A 20,837-nucleotide genomic window follows, 5' to 3' on the forward strand; every position below is an offset into this window, starting at 1 on the left:
GTGAAAGACCAGACAGACAGGCTTGGAAGTCCTGATTACTGTTAGATGGTAAGTCCTTGCCTCAGTGAGTGAGATACCCAGGCTGTATGTGAAGTAGAAACCCGCAGCTTAATCTATCTAATACAGCAGTGCTGTCACTCTCTGCCTTAGGGAGGGGAGGTGTGTGTGTGAGCGTGTTTAGGGAGCATGAGCATCAACAGGCAGCCACCACAGATGGCCGATACATCAGATATCCTCTCCTATTTTACACCAGATCCTTCACTTTGTTTATTTATGTACGGGTGTGTGTGTGTGTTTGTGTATGTGTGTGAGCTGCCCAATGCCTTACCAGCTGCCCACACCCTGAGGACCATTCTCTTTCTGATCAGACGGAGCCAGAGTAGGAGGGAAAGCATAGTGGGAGTCTTCCTTCTGGCGTCTGTCCTCTTCTCTCTCTGTCCCACTATTCCTCTCTCTCCATCTCTCTTTCTCTTTCTCTATCCATCTCTGTCCTAATGAAGACGACCAGCGGTTATTAGCGCATCAGACGGGGCTGCAGAAAATCAAATTAATTAGCCTCTTAGACACAGCTAATCTGATCGACAGCCTGCCAGAGAGAGGAGGAACAAGGGAGAGGAAATTAGAGAGAGAGGCGGAAGCTGGAGGTATTTTGATTGCTCATAGGTTAAAACTCTCTCTCTTTCTCTCTTCTGCAGTGGCGAAAGGACGTGGGGGCGAGCTCCGGCCACATTCCATGTTCATCCCGGGACAGTATTCCACATTGGGAAGAGTCGGGAGCGGCAACTCATCGCTCAGACATTCCGAGACAAGGGACTCTGGTTGCCAGACTGAGGAGGTGAAGATCGTTCCACCGTCCATGCGGAGAATCCGGGCTCAACGGGGACAGGGAATCGCAGCCCAGATGGCCGGAATTTCCACTTCCTCGTCTACAGGAAGCATCTCCGTCTCCAGTAGCGACGGCTGTTCCGGAATGCTGGTCCTACCCCCGCATCTGAATGTAGATGCCCAGCGCTTCCACAGTCTTCCCAGACCCGGGCCAAGGGTGTCTCTCAGTGCTGAGCCCATCTACAGCAGCACCCCCATCAGGCTGGAAGACCACAATGCACCCCAGAGGCAGATCGGCAAACTGCAGGTGGACAACACCGTGGTGCATCTGAGAAACGCCCCCAGGACAGGTAATCTGAGGCCCAAGTCTCAGGAGGTGCGGGGGTCCCAGACAGGGGACTGGGGTGGTGGTCCGGCATGTGTGGTGTCCCCCCACGCTGCCTACTCCACATCCCTCATCCCCAACGCCACCATGTCCTGCTCTGCCGAGGTCGTGACCCTCCATACATCCTCCAGCCAGCACCCCGGGACGGCCTACCCCATCTCCAGGCCTCTCAGTCTGGCCACGGGCACCAGCATGGACCCCCTGAGCTCCACCTCCTTCACCCACAGGACCACCTGCCCCGCCCGGGCCACCTCCACACCAACACATACACATCCCCAAGACGGAGGGTTGACTGCCCCGGCAACGCCCAGCGAATCGGGTCGCTCGGATGGCAGCCTGCACAGCCACACAAGCACCATCGCCGCGACGACTCCGTCCTCGGCCGACGACCAGTGGTCAATCTATGACACACCGGAGAACGTGGTCCTGCCCCGGCGTCCTCTGACCTCTAGCTGCTCTACTCCCATCAACCATCTGAACAGCAGCATGGAGCTGTCGTCCCGCACCGACTCCAGCTCCCTGTACTCCCAGGACAACGACGGCTACTACACCTCCATGCACCTGGACTCTGGCCTGCGCTCCAGGAGCCATGGTAGCGGGCAGGGCCACGGGGTGGTAGCCAGCCGGACTGCCAGACACAGCATGTATGAGTGCCGTGAGCTGCCTAGCCACGAGGAAGATTCTAACAGTCTTTACAGCGACCGCTCACTGTCCCGCAGCATCTCTCTCCGCAAGGCCAAGAAGCCGCCGCTGCCCCCGGCCCGGACTGACTCCCTCCGCCGCAAGCCTGGCGCGAAGAAGCCCCTGGGTGGAGTTAGTGCAGTTAGCGTGAGTGCTAACGGATCAGTGCTGAACGAGACACTGATCGCTAGCCTGCAGCAGAGCCTCCAGATGGGGTTGAGAGATCGAAAGGGGAAGGGCGTGTCCCCATCCTCGCCCTCCCACAGCCCGTGCAGCGACTACGAAGACCCCTGGTTGCTGCGACCACGGAGCCAGAGCAGTGTGAGCGCCACCAGCTCCGCCACGTCGCTAGCGGCTAACAACACTAATAGTGGCGTAGTGGCTAATGTGTACTCGCTCTGTCATGTGACGCCAGCTCACAGCGACACCAGCAGCCTGCGGTCCGACTATGCAGAGTCCTGGGGCTACTACATGGATTACCCCCGTAACCATGGAGACCAGGGGCCGCAGTCCCCCTCCACGCACCAACAACTCCCTGCTGCTAACATTGTAGCGGGCACACACCCGAGGGGTCTGTCGAATGGAAGTGGGGGTCTCCACAATCACATCAATATCCAGGCCTCGGCCCCTCCAGCCCAGGAGGGAGGTGTGGCAGTCAAGCTCAAGACGGCCACCTCGTCCCCGGACAGGATCCATAGACTGACCTCCCCCTCCAGCGGCTACTCCAGCCAGTCCAACACCCCTACGGCCGGCACCCCCGTGCCCTCCTTCATGCGGTCCCATTCCCCCTCAGGACGACCCAAGCCCAAAGTGCCAGAGAGGAAGTCTTCACTCCTGTCATCTGTTTCTATCTCCTCCTCCTCCACCTCCCTCTCCTCAAACGCCTCTGACTCTCTCAGGAATTCTGGCCCCCCTCCTCCTCCCCCTCCTCCCCTGCCGCCCACCTCAGCACCCATTAGCCCCCCACCTCCTTTCCCTGCTCCTCTCCCCCCATCCAACCCCACTTCCCCCCCTCTGCCCCTCGCACCCCCGTTACCCACAACCCCTCAGGGCACCCCCATGAGCCCACCCCCTTACTCCACCTCTCCAGACTTCCCTCCCCCTCCTCCTCCAGATTCCCTCATCCACCCCAGCCTCTCCTTCAACAGGACCCTCAGTCCTCCTCCTCCTCCCCCTCCATTCCCCTCCATGGTCCCTTCTCCTCCACCACCTCCCCCCCTGCCTGCCCCTGCTCCACCCACAGCCTCCCCTCTCACTCTGAAGGCAGCAAAGAACGCTCTAAAACCAGCTACGGTCACAAACAGCCCTGCAGCCAAGGAGGCCAGCAAGTCCCCCATGCCCCTGATCACCCCATTCGCCCTGCAGAGTGTGCATCTCCGCTCAGTCAAGCAGCCAGAGGAGCAAGTCAACGGCAAGGCGGAACACACCAAAGCTCAGGAAACGGGGGGCAACCAGGCCTGGGCCCTCAAGCCCCATACGCCGGAGAAGATTAAGCAGCAGGAGCATCCCACCATGCTGCCCCTGATAAACTGCACCAGTCCAGAGGAAATCCCCAAGGCCTCATCATCTGCTGTGAAGAAGCTCTTCGCTGAACTATGCTCAGACTACAGTGATTCTGAGGCGCTGCCAGGGGGCGCCATCACCAACGCTAAACCTAAGGTACAAAGCATGTCCAACAGCTCAGCCCAACCAGATCAGGACGGGGAGCAGTCACCCCTCCCAAGCCTCGTGGAGGAGGCAATCAAAAGCCCCCCAGTCAAACAGAAACCCTCAGTGGCCTCCAAGAAGCCCAAACTATCCCTCATCACCCCCCAGTCTGTGGTGGGAGAGGAGACCGCCCAGACTACCACCACACTGAGCCCCCCGGATGAGTCAACCACCACAGAAGAAGACCAAGTGGACGCTAAAGTGAGAGAGGAAGAGACGAAAGAGGAGGAAAATGAGGAGCAGGAGGAAGATGAGATTTCAGAGAGTTCCTCAGCCCTGACAGAGAGTAGTGAACCTTCCACCTCCACGGTGAGCCCGGAGGAGACCCAGCCTCCGGCCACCGTCACGCAGGGGACAAGCCTCGCTGAGGGGCAGGAGCGGAACAACAGAGAGGCTGAGGAGGAAGACGAGGAAGACGAGGAAGAAGATGAGGAAGATGGGACCAGTAGTACCACTGGATCAGTCAGCTCTAAGGACGACGAGAGTGGTGAGTTAGATTTCATTTATATTATTAACAAAAAAAGACTAAATTCAGATAAACTTGCAAAAAGTTGAATGTTTTGAAGAAACAAAATGGGACATCTGTTTTGTAAATGACATTGAGGCAGCTTACAATCAAACTTTTGGTTTCTGAGTTCGAGGTCTAGTCTGTCATCATTGGCAGCTATTCAGTGCTGACTGAATTCAGTGCTGACTGGTGGCAGGTGTTTGTTAGCTGTGCTGACAGTTTGCGTTGGCTGAGGTAAAAGGCAGTTGAGAGAGGTTACATTGCTAGACATTAGCTGTGCTTAAGGCTAGGGGCTTTAGCTGGGGTTTCCAGCTGTCCCTTGGTCCTTCTTCAAATCCCACTTCAAGGCAGGACAAAGGGCAGGTATTGGGGCCAGCTTCCCTTAAGCTAGTCTTAGACTGCCTGCTGTCTCTCTGACTGTGAAGGTATAGAAAAGGTTTAGACTGAAGGCAAGGTTAGCAACACAATACAGATTCCCTTTATTGAATGTGATCAAAGGTTTAGGATATTGCTAGAAGGATGCACAGGGAAGGCCTCCCTGGATCTCTGGTTTTAACTGGATCTTGAACTTGTTGTGAGAGTTGAATTACATCTAGAAGAAGCTGCCATCAGGGCTGGCGGGAGTCCGGACTGGCCACTTTATGGGATTTTAAATTGTGTCACATTTGGGGATTTTAAGTATAATCATTGGGTCTGATTGTCTCTGCAAACAGTGCCCTAAAAATAAATGGTCTCAAAACATAGTTTTCCCATTTAGTGCTAATGTAGCATGGTGCCACCTGGTTGTTGTCTGTTCTGTGTCATTGAGCTAGCCAGAAAGGCATCATACCTGCCTGCCTCCTCCTCTTCCCCTAAGTGAGAGCTCAGCTTAGTGAGGGACAGCACTGCGGCAGATGCCTGGATTTATCAGCTCTCTCAATTCAATTCAAAGGGGCTTTATTGACATGAGAAACATGTTTACATTGCCAAAGCAAGTGAAATAAACGCAACAAAAAAATATCTCCATCCTCACTTCATCTTCTCTTGTTCTGGTTTGTTTTATGCTGTCACTGTCTCATTCTAATCTATGTCTCCTCTATCTTCTTTCTATTACTGGACTTTCTGTCTGCTTCCCCCTCGGTCTGCTTCCCTCTGTCTGCTTCCCTCTGTCTGCTTCCCTCTGTCCACCCCATCCATTCTTATGTCCAAGTATCTATTTTATACTGTACTCTTCTCTTTTCATCTGTCATTCTCTCTGTCCAGTTGTCTTCTCTCTTTTCTCTCTCTTCTCTCTCTCTTTTCTTCTCTCTCTCTCTCTCTCTCTCTCTCTCTCTCTCTCTCTCACTCTCTCGCTTTCTTCTCTCTCTCTCGCTTTCTTCTCTCTCTCTCGCTTTCTTCTCTCTCGCTTTCTTCTCTCTCTCTTGCTTTCTTCTGTCTCTCGCTTTCTCTCTCTCTCTCTCGCTTTCTTCTCTCTCTCGATTTCTTCTCGCTTTCTTCTCTTCCTCTCTCTCTCTGGGAGGTAGGGGGCATCTGTCCTAGTGGGAGGTCTGTTTAGTGGAGGGAGGCGGGGGAATGTGGAGAGTAGGGGGAGGGACCCACTGTACAGGAGGGGAGGGGAGATGTGGGGAGGGAGGGAGGGAGGGAGGGGGAGAGCGTAACATGAGATCGCCTGCAGCGGCTCAGGCAGTCGAAGTGCAGACACGAGCGAGCGAGGGAGGAGGAGGAGAGAAGCTCAACTAGAAGAGAGAGAGCGGGAGAGAATGTAAGAAGCCAGTCACTCAGGTTACTGTTGCGGGATATCCGACCATCGGTTATGTGTGTGTGTTAGCTTGCTCCTCAGCTGCTGTCCGTGTGACGTGTGTCCTGTGTGCATGTGTTTTCATTTACCAGGTGAAGTGTTTGACTATTGTAGGGCTGTGTAATGCTTGTATTTGTTCCTCAGTCGGTGTGTATGTATTGTGTATGTTTTCTCTCATCAGCGTGTGTAACGTGTTTCTAAGGTGTGTGTGTGTGTGTCTAATATGTGTGTGTCTCCTAGGTGAGGTGTTTGATTCAAGCAGCACTCCTGAGTCTTCACCGGCCCCCAGGATCCACAGGCGGGGGGATATGGTGACCCCCACACGCCCCCGAACTACCGAGGACCTCTTCGCTGCCATCCACAGGTACGCAATGGCACAGTCTCCTCCTCTCGGTTAATCTCTCAACTCTCCATTTATTTACTCCCCATACCCCTCTATCCTCCTCACCCAGCTCTCTCTGTCTCGCTCTCTCACTCTCTCTCATATTCACAACACTCTCATCCCTCTCCTATCCTCCTCAACCACCCCACTGAAATATAGCTTTCTCTTACTGCTCCTTCTATCTTTCTCTCTGTCTCGCATTGCTTAAATGCAGCATGACACTCATCCTAACCCCTGTACCTTCCCTTCATCTTGCCATTATCCACAGCCCATCAATCCTCTCTCTCACATAAGTTTAGCCAGGCTGTCCTTTTTTTATAAAAAAAAATCTTTATCTTTAACTCTGCATTGTTGGCAAAGAACCCATAATTAAGCATTTCACTGTTAGTCTACTCCTGTTGTTTATGAAGCTTGTGACAAATACAATTCAATTTGATTTGTACTTTCGTCAGGCGGTAGGCAGATGTCTCTGGGTCTGGCAGCCAGGCAGTGGAGAGCTTTTCTCTGTAACGTGTCTGTTAGAGACGGGCTCACTGGGAAGGGAATCCAGTAGTAGTTAATGTGTGCTGTTGAAGGGATGGTAGATGGTAGCTAGTAGCTTAATTTAGCAATGCGCATGCCCCGCCCACCTGAGGATCTGTGTTTTTCAGTTATCTATTTCCTGTGTGTGAGGGGTGCAAACACACCCTGGTAATGGCTGAAATGGGTTTAATGGAATACATTGTCTATCCGTTGCATCTATAAGAACACTAAAGCTTCGTCAGGGATTTAACGCATTGTCTCGACACTTACAGTGCATTCGGAAAGTATTCAGACTCCTTGACTTTGTCCACATTTTGTGACGTTATAGCCTTATTCTAAAATGGATAAAACAACTTTTTTCCCCTCCTCAATCTACACACAATACCCCATAACGACAATGCAAAAACTGTTTTTTTTATTTTTTATGTTTGCAAATATATTAAAAATAAAAAACTGATATCACATTTACATAAGGATTCAGACCCTTTACTCAGTACTTTGTTGAAGCACCTTTGGCAGCGATTACAGCCTCTGGTATGATGCTACAAGCTTGGCACACCTGTATTTGGGGAGTTTCTCCTATTCTTCTCTGCAGATCCTCTCAAGCTCTGTCAGGTTTGGATGGAGAGCGCCGCTGCACAGCTGTTTTCAGGTCTCTCCAGAGATGTTTGATTGGGTTCCGGGCTCTGGCTGGGCCCCTCAAGGACATTCAGAGACACTCCTGCGTTGTCTTGGCTGTGTGCTTAGTGTCGTTGTCCTCTTGGAAGGTGAACCTTCGCACCAGTCTGAGGTCCTGAGCGCTCTGGAGCAGGTTTTCATCAAGAATCTCAGTACTTTGCTCCGTTAATCTTTCCCTTGATCCAGAAAAGTCTCCCAGTCCCTGCCGCTGAAAAACATCCCCACAGCATGATGCTACCACCACCATGCGTCACAGTAGGGATGCTGCCAAGTTTTCCTCAAGACGTGACGCTTGGCATTCAGGCCAAAGAGTTCAATCTTGGTTTCTTCAGACCAGAGAATCTTGTTTCTCATGGTCTTAGAGTCCTTTAGGTGCCTTTTGGCAAACTCCAAGCAGGCTGTCATGTGCTGTTTGCACATTTTTGGGGGAAGGTTCTCCCATATCCACAGAGAAACTCTAGAGCTCTGTCAGTGACCATTGGGTTATTGGTCACCTCCCTGACCAAGGCCCTTCTCCCCCAATAGCTGGGCAGCCAGCTCTAAGAAGTCTTGGTGGTTCCAAACTTCTTCCATTTAAGGATGATGGAGGCCACTGTGTAAACTCTCCTTGTGTTCTTGAGGACCTTCAATGCTGCAGAAATTTGTTGGTACCCTTCCCCAGATCTGCCTCAACACAATCCTGTCTCGGAGCTCTACGGATAATTGCTTCGACCTCATGGCTTGGTTTTTGCTCTGACGTGCACTGTCAACTGTGGGACCTTATATTGACAGGTGTGTGCCTTTCCAGATCATGTCCAATCAATATAATTGACCACACGTGGACTCCAATCAAGTTGTAGAAACATCTCAAGGATGATCAATGGAAACAGGATGCACCTAAACTCAATTTCGAGTCTCATAGCAAAGGGCTTGAATACTTATGTAAATTAGGTATTTCCGTTTTTTATTTTTCATAAATTTGAAACATTTCTAAAAACCTGTTTTTGCTTTGTCATATGGGATATTGTGTTTAGATTGATGAGGATTATGTTTCTTTTAATCCATTTTAGAATAAGGCTGTAACGCAAGGGAGGGCAAAGTACGGCCCACGAGCCGTATCCGACCCGCCGGGCACTTCAATCCGGCCCGCGAGACATTTAAAAAAATAAATAAAGATAAAAATAATTATGTATACTTTTTTTCTCTCCAGTTTCGTTGTATCCAATTGGTAGTTATAGTCTTGTCCCATCGCTGCAACTCCTGTATGGACTCGGGAGAGGCGAAGGTCGAGAGCCGTGCGTCCTCCGAAACACGACCCAGCCAAGCCACACTGCTTCTTGACACAATGCCTGCTTAACTCGGAAGCCAGCCGCACCAATGTGTCGGAAGAAACACAGTACACCTGGCGACCGTGTCAGCGTGCATGCACCTGGCCCGCCACAGGAGTCGCTAGAGCTCGATGGGACAAGGAAATCTCGGCCTGCCAAACCCTCTCCTAACCCGAACGACGCTGGGCCAATTGTGCGCCGCCTCATGGGTCTCCCAGTCACTGCCAGCTGTGACACAGCCTGGAATCGAACCCGGGTCTGTAGTGATGCCTCAAGCACTGCGATGCAGTGCCTTAGACCACTGCACCACTCGGGAGGCCCCCGCAAATTGATTTTAACAAACAATTGGTCCCCCCAAAAATGTGTCCCTTTGTTGAATTTCGAAATCACGATGTGGCCCTTGAGCCAAAAAGTTTGCCCACCCCTGCTGTAACGTAACAAAATGTGGAAAAGGGGAAGGGGTCTGAATACATTCTGAATGCACTGTATATCACAAGAAAGAGAACAAATATAACTTTGTTTTGATGGGTGTTCATTTTTTGTGGAATTGAAAAAAGTAATAATTTAATACAGTTGACATTTTTACAAATGAACTGGCTAAAATGAACACTCGGATTATCGTGATATTATGTCTGATCTCGCAAACAATATAAAGTATGCATTGATTGATGTAATTTAGAGCCAAGCGTGTTGATTTTTAATCCGAGGGTATCCTGCTATTGACACTTATTGAATTATGCAACAGAACTTGGCAACAACAGTAATCCATGAGTCAGTCTAGACAGTGCAGGTGAGTGCAGGAAGGCTTAGAAATAACACGTTTTTGGTGGTTTCATCCCTTTTAATTCCATTATGTTAATATATTCATATATGCAAACGAGGCACACGATTTTCTTTATTTTATCACAAAATATTTTTTTTATACTTTCTACCATTAGAAAATGTTGTTACACAGTGTACAAAACATTAAGAACACCTTCCTAGTATTGAGTTGCACCCCCCCCTTCTGCCCTCAGAACAGCCTCAATTTGTCGAGGCATGGACTCTACAAGGTGTCTAAAGCATTTCACAGGGATGCTGGCCCATGTTGACTCCAATGCTTCCCACAGTTGTGTCAAGTTGGCTGGATGTCCATTGGGTGATGGACCATTCTTGATACACATGGAAACTGTTGAGCATGGAAAAACCCAGCAGCGTTCCAGTTCTTGACACTCAAACTGGTGCGCCTGGCTCCTACTACCATACCCCGTTCAAAGGCACTTAAATATTTTGTCTTGCCAATTCACCCTCTGAATGGCACACATACACAATCCATGTCTCAATTTTCTCAAGGCTTAAAAATCCTTCTTTAACCTGTCTCCTCCCCTTCGTCTACACTGATTGAAGTGGATTTAAGTGACATCAATAAGGGATCATATCTTTCACCTGGATTCACCTGGTCAGTCTATGTCATGGAAAGAGCAGGTGTTCTTAATGTTTTGTACACTCAGTGTATAAGTGCATTCACCAAAAAAAACGTACATTTAACAATATGTTATACCTGAATTCCCACGAAAATCCCTGAACTCCATTCATTAATTATCCGAGCCAGTAAAATGTTTTATGTGCTATAATTCAGTCATTATCTGATGGGTTAAAAACATTCTATATGTTTTGGAGTATCTTCATCCAGTGTCCAACTGTTGCATAATTTTTTTTTAACCTTTTAACTATTTTATTTTGATGACTGTTGCTACTTCTTCTTAGTGAATGAAAAGCTGATGGTTCATTCATTATTGAGCTAGTTGAACCTAAATCAGAAGCCACATTCCTGATCTAGGTTAGAGGCTTCACTTAAGAGCTTTTCTGTCTCTAACTCTCTCTCTCGTACACTCTGCTCTTCCAGTCTGCATGTACTCTCTACGTTCTCACACATGTGCATGCGTTCAATGGAGCATACACACACATAATTTATATATATATATATATCCTGGTCACGTGCAGCGGTATGATGGTCAGAGAGCTCCCGAGAATCACAGGATTTCATTTCAGGGGATTTTATTTCTACTGGCTTTTTTTTGTGTGTGCATTTGTGGGCTTTACTTTTCCTGGTGGATTTCTCCTAACTAATATCTTTGTGGGGATATATTAGAGGCAAAGACAAGTTAGGCCTTGTGAAGGAGGGAAGCCTACAGTGTGTATATGTAGACCTTAGGGCACCAGCTGTTACTGCTGACGAGAGGTAAACCTGGCACTGTTTGCCTTGTGCTCCCTCTACCCTCTCTACTCTATTCCTCTCTGCATTCTCTCCCTCTACCCTCTCTACTCTATTCCTCTCTGCATTCTCTCCCTCTACCCTCTCTACTCTATTCCTCTCTGCATTCTCTCCCTCTACCCTCTCTACTCTATTCCTCTCTGCATTCTCTCCCTCTACCCTCTCTACTCTGTTCCTCTGCATTCTCTCCCTCTACCCTCTCTACTCTATTCCTCTCTGCATTCTCTCCCTCTACCCTCTCTACTCTATTCCTCTCTGCATTCTCTCCCTCTACCCTCTCTACTCTGTTCCTCTGCATTCTCTCCCTCTACCCTCTCTACTCTATTCCTCTCTGCATTCTCTCCCTCTACCCTCTCTACTCTGTTCCTCTGCATTCTCTCCCTCTACCCTCTCTACTCTGTTCCTCTCTGCATTCTCTCCCTCTACCCTCTCTACTCTATTCCTCTCTGCATTCTCTCCCTCTACCCTCTCTACTCTATTCCTCTCTGCATTCTCTCCCTCTACCCTCTCTACTCTATTCCTCTCTGCATTCTCTCCCTCTACCCTCTCTACTCTATTCCTCTCTGCATTCTCTCCCTCTACCCTCTCTACTCTGTTCCTCTGCATTCTCTCCCTCTACCCTCTCTACTCTATTCCTCTCTGCATTCTCTCCCTCTACCCTCTCTACTCTATTCCTCTCTGCATTCTCTCCCTCTACCCTCTCTACTCTGTTCCTCTGCATTCTCTCCCTCTACCCTCTCTACTCTATTCCTCTCTGCATTCTCTCCCTCTACCCTCTCTACTCTATTCCTCTCTGCATTCTCTCCCTCTACCCTCTCTACTCTATTCCTCTCTGCATTCTCTCCCTCTACCCTCTCTACTCTATTCCTCTCTGCATTCTCTCCCTCTACCCTCTCTACTCTGTTCCTCTCTGCATTCTCTCCCTCTACCCTCTCTACTCTATTCCTCTCTGCATTCTCTCCCTCTACCCTCTCTACTCTGTTCCTCTCTGCATTCTCTCCCTCTACCCTCTCTACTCTATTCCTCTCTGCATTCTCTCCCTCTACCCTCTCTACTCTGTTCCTCTCTGCATTCTCTCCCTCTACCCTCTCTACTCTATTCCTCTCTGCATTCTCTCCCTCTCACTCACTCAGTAACTGATGAGAAATGGAGGGAGAGTGATTAAAACCTGAATGGATTGTTATCACAACCACAGCCGGGGAAAGATGGAACTGGCTGGAGGGATTCTCACAATCAAACATTGTAGAGAGAGAAATCGATGCACCACTCAAAACCTGTGTGTGTTTGTATTTCTTCATACTTTGGATCAGTATTTCCCTTTTTCTCCATCTGTCTTTCTCTTATTCCCTTTGCTCTGTCTGTCTCTCTGACATTCATTTTCTCTCTCCCCACTCCTTTTCTCTCACCTTACCACCTTCGTTGTGTTTGTCCTTTATCTCTGTAGTTTGTGTGTGTCAAAAGAACAGCATCAGTCTGGGGAGTTAGATGTGGTGTTGCCTGGGCCTGGTTAAATCAGGTGTGAGAGAGAGAGAGTGACATTACGTAACCCTGCTGCTATAACCTATGGGCTAATGTACTGCTGGAACTCTCATGGGACCCCACAGTCCCTCAAACATCCCAGCCTCAACTAACAGACTCCTATCCAGTCTTCTCTCATATCTGGATCTCTCTCTCTCTGTCATGGACTCCATATTACATCATGGATATATCGCGCTTGTCTTTATTTCTTGTTCTCTGTTAAAGACAGTTGATTTACTTAAACCTCTCTGTCTTTGGACCTGATCTGAAGGATTAAATGTTGCGTCTGTCTGCCTCATTCACCCTTCCTCTATGTCATTAAATCCCTTTTGTCATGTCACTGTCTGTCCTCCACACTCTTCTAGCTCCACCTCTTCTTCTTCCTCCCTGGTGCAGCGGGGGAATGCAGAGTGAGCGTTTGAGCGCCCCTTGCCTAGAGAGGTTTGGCGTGGCAAGTAGCCCATTACTGTAATTGGCCGGTCCTGTATCTTCCCTGCAGTAACGCTAGCGCTGGATTAGCGCCATAATCCCCAAGCAGCCCCCGGACTCAGATTAATTATGCTGTTTTCCCCTGCGCTAATCTGATCTCCACTGCTAGCCACGGCTTTAGCACAACGCTTATGACTAAGGAACGCATTTCTACTTTTGTGAGTCTATGGTAGGTAGACATGGTGGTGTGGAGGAGTAGAATGGCAGCCCCTGCTGGCAAGGAGGCTGAACTGTCTTTAGATAAAAAAAAGCTCTGGGCACTTTTCCCAGTTAGTGTTGTTGATGAATTCCATTGTGCCACCTCTTAGCGTTCCCGTAGAGTTGCAATGTGTGCAGTTTTCGCATTTGAATAAAATATTTAAAAGCACCAGCCCTCTCCTCCCCCGCTTCCCAGCCCCACTCACTCCCTCTATGTTAGATTATCCTCGCTTCTTCTAGGCTTCTGAAGCAATGCACCCTGGGATTGCTGGGGGCATTGTTGACATATGGCTGAATTGGGACAATGTTCAGAAGGGGTGTGTATGCCAACTGGCATGTCTTATTAGAAGAAAGCTTTGTTTTAAAAATACAAGTTAGTACTGATGTTCCATCATTGGTTGAGCCATAGAGTAGTAGAGGCTGTTTCATTGAGTGTTGATCTGAGTAGATGTGTTTGAAGAATTGCTTCTGAGCTTTGGTCTGGACTCTGGACAGTCTCCAACCATGCGCTCCCTCTCTACTCCTCCACCCTCTGTATATGTCCTGTACCCGCTGTCCTCCTACCCAGCCTGCTCAATATCACTAACCCTGTTCTCCTATATATCCATCACTCCAACCTTAGCTTAATGTCTCTAACCAACCATGTCCCTAACCAGGCTCTCCTCCTCTACCCTTAGGTCCAAGCGGAAGGTCCTGGGTCGTAAGGAGTCTGAGGAGGACAAGCCGCAGGGCCACTCCCCCTGTCCGTCTCCCCCCGTCACCCCCACGGGCGCCTCCCCCAGCCTAGTAGCCTCGCTGTCCATGGGCAGGCAGACGGGCTCCATTCAGCGCAACCTGCGTAAGTCTGCCACCAGCAGCGACACTTTCAAGGCTCTGCTCCTGAAGAAGGGAAGCCGCTCTGAGACCAGCTTCCGAATGTCGGCCGCCGACATGCTGCGTTGCACAGACCCGCGCTTCCAAAGGACGCGCTCCGAGTCCTCCCTGGACCCGCCATCCTCACCATCGTCGCCGACAACACCACACAGCCCTTGCGCTTCCCCAGGTCGCAGCAAGAGGGCGCCAGAGGAGTGGGCCCGCAACGAGGGCCTGTCCTACTCCTCCCCATCATCATCACTGAGCGGCATGAAGTACGGGCGATCGCGAACGCCACCCTCTGCTGCCAGCAGCAAGTACAACGCCCGCAACCGCATTCTGAGCAGCCCTATGACGGTCATCTGCGAGCGTGAGGGAGAGTTAGCTGAGAGCGCAGAGTGCGGAGACGTCCCTGACAGCCAGCCCTGCCCCTTGCCCCTCCCCCTGCTCCAGGGTTCCAACGGCACTTTATCTGAGGAGAGCAGTAGTTAGATAGAAGGGACCGCCCCCTGGATACAGGGACTTGAACTCACTCATGGTCGCCGGGGAGGGGTGGGCCCAATGGTGGCCCCCCCACAGACTCATGTGCCCCCTGAGCCCCACCCCTGGCTCCAACCACCCCTGGCTCCAGATCCTGTAGATTTTGGACCTGGTTCTGAGGAAGCGGACCTGACTGGCCCTCAGACCGACCGGACTGTTCTTAGTCTGAAGTGGAGACCGACTCAGCTGCAGCTTTTCAAGACTAATTTTCCTCAATCACATTTCTGCATTTAATTTTGATAACCCATTGTTTGTGTTACAAAAAAAGTAATCATTATTGTTTTTTTCCAAAGACTGATTTTCCCGTTTTGTTTGTTTGCTCGTTTTAATAAAAAAATATTCCTGTTAGAGCTTCAGAGGTGCTGATTGTATTCAGGGTTGGTTCCTGTAGTTTTTAAGTTTCTCCAAGGTTAAGTGAAAAGCTAAGGTGATATGAAGGTATTGAAAAGTGACAATTGTTTTTATTTTGGCTGCAGTGGTGACATTAGTTAGTCAGGCGGTGGAATGTGGAACTTGAAGGTGTGCTAGGGGCTGGCTTAAATGCAGTGTATTTCTGCTCTGCTTGCTGTTCATCTCCTGTTATCTTGAGTCTTAACATACCATTGCTTGTGAGTATGTATGGTAAAACAATATAGAACATGTGGCAAACAGTAACAGAACGGTACACCAAATGGTTCCGGGACACAGCTCCAGCTTTGGTTTTTGTCAAGTTTTCTATCTGCTCTTTGAAGTCTGTGGTTTGCAGGGGCTGGAACTTTCAGTGGTCAAGGGGAAGTGCAGAGGGCTCGTGACTGCCCCATAGGGACAGGCAGGTGAAGAGACGCACATGGACAATGGCTAGGTCTATTCTACACAAGACACACAGCCAATATGATGGATTTAATATGGAGGTTTGGAAAACCTTGGATTTTTGGAATTTTAGTTTGTAGATTTGCACTGTCCATATGTGTTTCCTTTTTCTTTGTTTGTGTAATTTTAAAACCATGTGTTTAGAATTGTTTTATCATTAAGCCTGTGTTTAGGTATCCTCCTTTTCCCTCACATGTTTGGAAATTAAGAATTAATCTTTAAAAAAGTCAAATGAAAAAATATTAACTATAAACTGTCATTTTTATTTGTGATCATTTTGGTTACCAAAGAGCTAAACAATTAAATGTAGCCTGCTGTTTATGCTAATATGGATACAATCTGAATCTGTGATTAGCCGTACTGGACCGGACCTACTGACCGAGGTCCAGTATTGTGGAGTTTGATGAGATGACCTTCTAGGGTTTAGGATTACCATCACACAGTTTACGTTTCTACTAGGTTTCTCTCTCTTGCGCAGTTTTATATGGTTCTTTTTGTTTAAAAAAAGTTTTCAAAGACTTTGTAATTTTTTTGAGCCCTTGTTGAAACGGAGTGTTTTCATTTTGTAGACTATTTATTTTAAAATAGTGAGGATGTGGTACTCCAACACCCAGCCAACCAGCAGTCAGGTACTCCAACACCCAGCCAACCAGCAGTCAGTACTCCAGCCCCAGAGGTGAGGAAAGGTTTGGGGCAGGGAGGAATCGAGAGGTGCAGGAATAAGTGGAGAGCCTGGACCACAGTTCACGGGCTAGGTTTACAAAGCTAGAGCAAATATTGTAACATTTATAGTGGTATTAAAAACCTAAAGAGGTACAACAGTGGTTAACAAAAATATTCCACCCTGGTGCAAAAGCTCAGTAAATCTGACCTGATGTGTCATAGAGGAGGTGACAAGCGTGACTCTTCCTACCCTCGTAGAGCCTGTAACAGCCCAGGTTTAATCACCTGTGACCAATGGGTCTCGCAGGGTTCAGACCCAGCCATGATTCAGAGCTCGTCTCAGTCCGGCTCATGATGGGAGTTTATGAAGTCTCAATCTCAGCTCGCTGAGGAGGGGAAGAGAGAGGGATGAAATAAAGGTGGGGGAGACAGTGGATGTAAAGGAGGCAGGCAGGCTAACCTCTTGTGTATATGTCTGTGTAATAAAACATGTTGATATTTAGTGTCTCGTCTCTCTCTCTACCTCTGTGTGATTCACGACCATCTGCCAGCCCGCCGCCCAAATCACCACCTCATTAGCACCGTTGCCATGACACCCACTGTCTTCTGTCATCCAGAAAACTTCAGAGGCCATCACTTAGCCCCCACTTCCTCCTCCAGGTCATCCCTTATGCCTCTCACCTCTGTACGTCCCGTTAGAACTCTGCGTCACCTGGTGTCACATAATATTCCACTGTTGTGCCATCATAACTGTGTGACATATAGTGACACTGCATAAATGTCACCTCTTCTAATATTACATGAAGACAGAGACCGTGTTGGTTTCTGTAATAGAGACCAAGTTATCTCCATAGGGACACTGGCTCGGCATATCCACCAATCCACACACTGTTATATGAAATGGTGCTATATAGAACAACAAAGCACCCTTAGTTTTAGCAGTTCACCCACTCTGACACATACACACATTATTGGGCTGACTGGTAGCCCGCACCACTTGAATATTTAACTGTGTTACTCCATCTCCCCTTTAATATTCCAGACAGCAGTCCCAACATTTCACTGTCACATCAATCAATGCGACGCCTCTCTCCCTCCCATCATCATTCCAGTGACATGCTGTGCCTGCCCTCTTTCCAATACTCAAGTGTCACTACCCCATACCGACCCTAGTCAGCCAACCCATCTTCAGATATAAGATCATGGTACTGGGACACTTCCTATTGACTTGGTAATGCTCTTCATTATAAAACCTTGACTCAACATCTTTACATAGAATTCTTTACTGTTTTTTCCAATATGCATAATTTATTCAACGGTTCAATAATTTACTGTACATAAGTAATTCAAAAAACTGGGTGGGAAGCAATTCCTTGTGCAATTAATATACTCAATGTATGGTATCAAATACAATTTGATTGAAACCAGTGAAAAGATCTGAAGTCTCACAAAGCCACAAGGCATGGGACAGGTTTCTGACTAAGCGGCAGCAGACAAAACAGCAGTGACAACAGCAGTGTCCTGCCCCGGTTCTGCTGACCGTCTGAACATGATATTGGGAACAATTCTCCTAAAAATAAAGATGAGTACACATACACTGACCTGACTGAGAGGAGGATAGGAAAGAGAGATCGGGGGAGCGAAAGGTATGGATGAAACAGGATTTCAGCTGGCTGTGAAGGGTCATGACCTTCAGTTTGTAAGACATACAGATTTGTTGTGTACCTAAGGATTTCAACCTCCAAAAGCACTGCTCTCAGGAACTAAAGCCCAAACACAGACTACTCCATGAAAGTAGACATTTTAAATGTATTTAATCACGTTTTACATATATTGATTGTAAAATAGTACATCAATTAAAACATTTCACTATTACATGATTGTGGATGTATAAAGTATTCCTTCTTTGAATAATTGTATATATCATAGTAAAGAATGTAACACAATATACACTGTGTACAAAACATAAGAAACACCATCCTGAAATTGAGTTGCACCCCCTTTTTCCTCAATTCGTCAGGGCATGGACTCTACAAGGTGTCCAAAGAGTTCTGCATGGATGTTGACTCCAATCCTTCCCACAGTTGTGTCAAGTTGGCTGGATGTCCTCTGGGTGGTGGACCATTCTTGAGACACAAAAGGAAACTGTTGAGCGTGAAAAACCCAGCAGCGTTGCAGTTCTTGACAGAAACCGGTGCGCCTGACACCTACTACCATACCCCGTTCAAAGGCGCTTAAATCTTTTGTCTTTCCCATTCACCCTCATTGGCACACATATAGAATCCATTGTTTCAAGGCTTAAAAATCCTTCTTTAACCCATCTCCTCCCCTTCATCTACACTGATTGAAGTGAATTTAACAGGTTACATCAATAAGGAATCATAGCTTTCACCAGATCAGAGACTGTTTTCTCTTCTACCGCACAGCAAGCAGTACCGGAGCGCCAAATTTAGGACCAAAAGGCTCCTAACAGCTTCTACCCCCAAGCTATAAGACTGCTGAACAATTACTAAAATCGCCACCGGACAATTTACATCAACCCCTCCATTTTTGTACACTGCTGCTACTCGCTGTTTATTATCTATGCATAGTCACTTCACCCCTACCTACATGTACAAATTACCTCTAACCTGTACCCCCGCACACTGACTCGGTACCGGTACCCCCTGTATACAGCCTCGTTATTGTTATTCTTATTGTGTAACTTTTTATTTTAGTCTACTTGGTAAATATTTTCTTAACCAACAGTGAAGTTCAAGAAGAGTTAAGGGCTTGTAAGTAAGCATTTCACTGTAAAGTCTACACTTGTCGTATTCGGCGCATGTGACAAATAAAGTTTGATTTGATCAGTCTGTCAAGGAAAGAGCAGGTGTTCCTAATGTTTTCTACACAGTGTATAATACATTTTTCCATTGATCCAGCTTCTGTCCCTTTCACAACCTAATATCAGTTTACATCATAATATCCCAACAAATGTGTCATTTTTGGGGGGGGGGGGGGGGGGGGACGACAAGATGCAGACACACATTACATTTTCACATCATCATTGAGTCTTTCTCACAGTGATCCATAGTTCAGCAATAGCCCATAAGCATGTCTAGTCATACAACGCAGCCCTCAGAGCTAAGCCACACTGCCAAGTCCTCCGTAAAATGTACATAGTTGCCACCATTAATTAGCAGTTTGAATATGCAAGGCGTCTACAATGAAAAGTACAAAGTAAAAGAGCACAATAAATGTTGAAAAGCTTAAAACAAAAGTTAAGTGAGTCAGGAATTCAGTGTCAAAGTTCAAAGGTCTTCCCCGTACATTTCATTTTCTGAAGTGCTAATGTTAGCTTATATGAGTGCTTGTCATGCCAGCATCTAACGGAATTGAGTTCAATTATTTTTGAAGTCCCTTGTAGTATACAATGTAGTAGAAAGAAATGTCTCAAATAGCAGATACAGTACATCATCAGTCCCTTCAGTGACCTCAATATTAACAGCATCTAAAAAGCTCCTTGACATCTCCGTCTCTAAGTTTCTTTAAGTATCAATGGAAAGCTTATTACTGTACTATCATTATTACAAAAGGTCACAGGCATTGCTTAGGCACTTGTGATTATGCTCCAAAAAGCTGCATATCTTTTTCTAATCATAGTGGGAATGGGTGCCATGCTGTTCAGTTCCTTACCTTCCTCCCCAACGTGTGCACCCGTTGACTCCCCCTCACAGATTGAAAATTAATAGACTGTTTTAAGATAGCTACACTACATGACCAAAAGTATGTGGACACCTGCTCGTCGATCATTTCATTCCATTCCAAAATCATGGGCATTAGTAGAGTTGCTCCCTCCTTGCTGCTGTATCAGCCTCCACTCTTCTGGGAAGGATTTCCACTAGATGTTGGAATATTGCTGCGGGGACTTCCATTCAACCACAAGAGCATTCGTGAGGTCAGGCACTGATTTTGGGAGATTAGGCCTGGCTCGCAGTGGATATTCCAGTTCATCCCAAAGGTGTTCGATGGGGTTAAGGTCAGGGCTTTGTGCAGGCCAGTCAAGTTCTTCCACACCGACCTCAACAAACCATCTGTATGGACCTCATTTTGTTGCTGAAACAGGAATGGGCCTTCCCAAAATTGTTGCCACAAAGTTGGAAGCACAGAATTGTCTAGAATGTCATTGTATGCTGTAGTGTTACGATTTCCCTTCATCCCGTCAATGGAACTAAGGGGCTTAGCCCAAACCATGAAAAACAGCCCCAGACCATTATTCCTCTCCACCAAACTTTACAGTAGGCAATATGCATTCGGGCAGGTAGCGTTCTCCTGGCATCCGCCAAACCCAGATTATTCCGTTGGACCAGATGGTGAAGCGTGATTCATTACTCCAGAGAACACGTTTCCACTGCTCCAGTCCAATGGCGATGAGCTTTACACCATTCCAACCGACGCTTGGCATTGCGCATGGTGATCTTAGGCTTGTGTGCTGCTCGGCCACGGAAACACATTTCATGAAGCTCCCGACAAACAGTTATTGCACTGACGTTACTTCCAGAGGTAGTTTGTAAGTGAGTCTTGCAACCGAGGACAGATGATTTTTACACGCTACGCGCTTCAGCACTCGGGGGTCCCGTTCTGTGAGCTTGTGTTGCCCACCACTTCGCAGCTGAGCCATGTTGCTCCTAGACGTTTCCACTTCACAATAACAGCATTTACA

The 20,837-nt window shown here is 47.9% G+C and overlaps 1 protein-coding gene across 4 annotated transcripts in view; it reads left to right on the plus strand.

Moving 5' to 3' along the window:
- The window catches only part of nhsl1b (NHS-like 1b), a 152,666-nt gene extending 136,028 nt beyond the window's left edge, over positions 1-16,638 (plus strand). For all 4 annotated transcript variants that reach the window (XM_038962278.1, XM_038962280.1, XM_038962281.1 and 1 more), the window contains 3 exons: positions 696-4,085; positions 6,124-6,247; positions 13,909-16,638. In XM_038962278.1, the coding sequence (XP_038818206.1) occupies positions 696-4,085; positions 6,124-6,247; positions 13,909-14,575 (4,181 nt within the window). In that variant the 3' untranslated portion in view covers positions 14,576-16,638. The remainder of the gene's footprint in view (positions 1-695; positions 4,086-6,123; positions 6,248-13,908) is intronic.
- Positions 16,639-20,837: the final 4,199 nt, after the last annotated feature.

The sequence above is a fragment of the Salvelinus namaycush genome, chromosome 24 (genome assembly GCF_016432855.1).
Source record: "Salvelinus namaycush isolate Seneca chromosome 24, SaNama_1.0, whole genome shotgun sequence".
Lineage (NCBI taxonomy): Eukaryota > Metazoa > Chordata > Actinopteri > Salmoniformes > Salmonidae > Salvelinus > Salvelinus namaycush.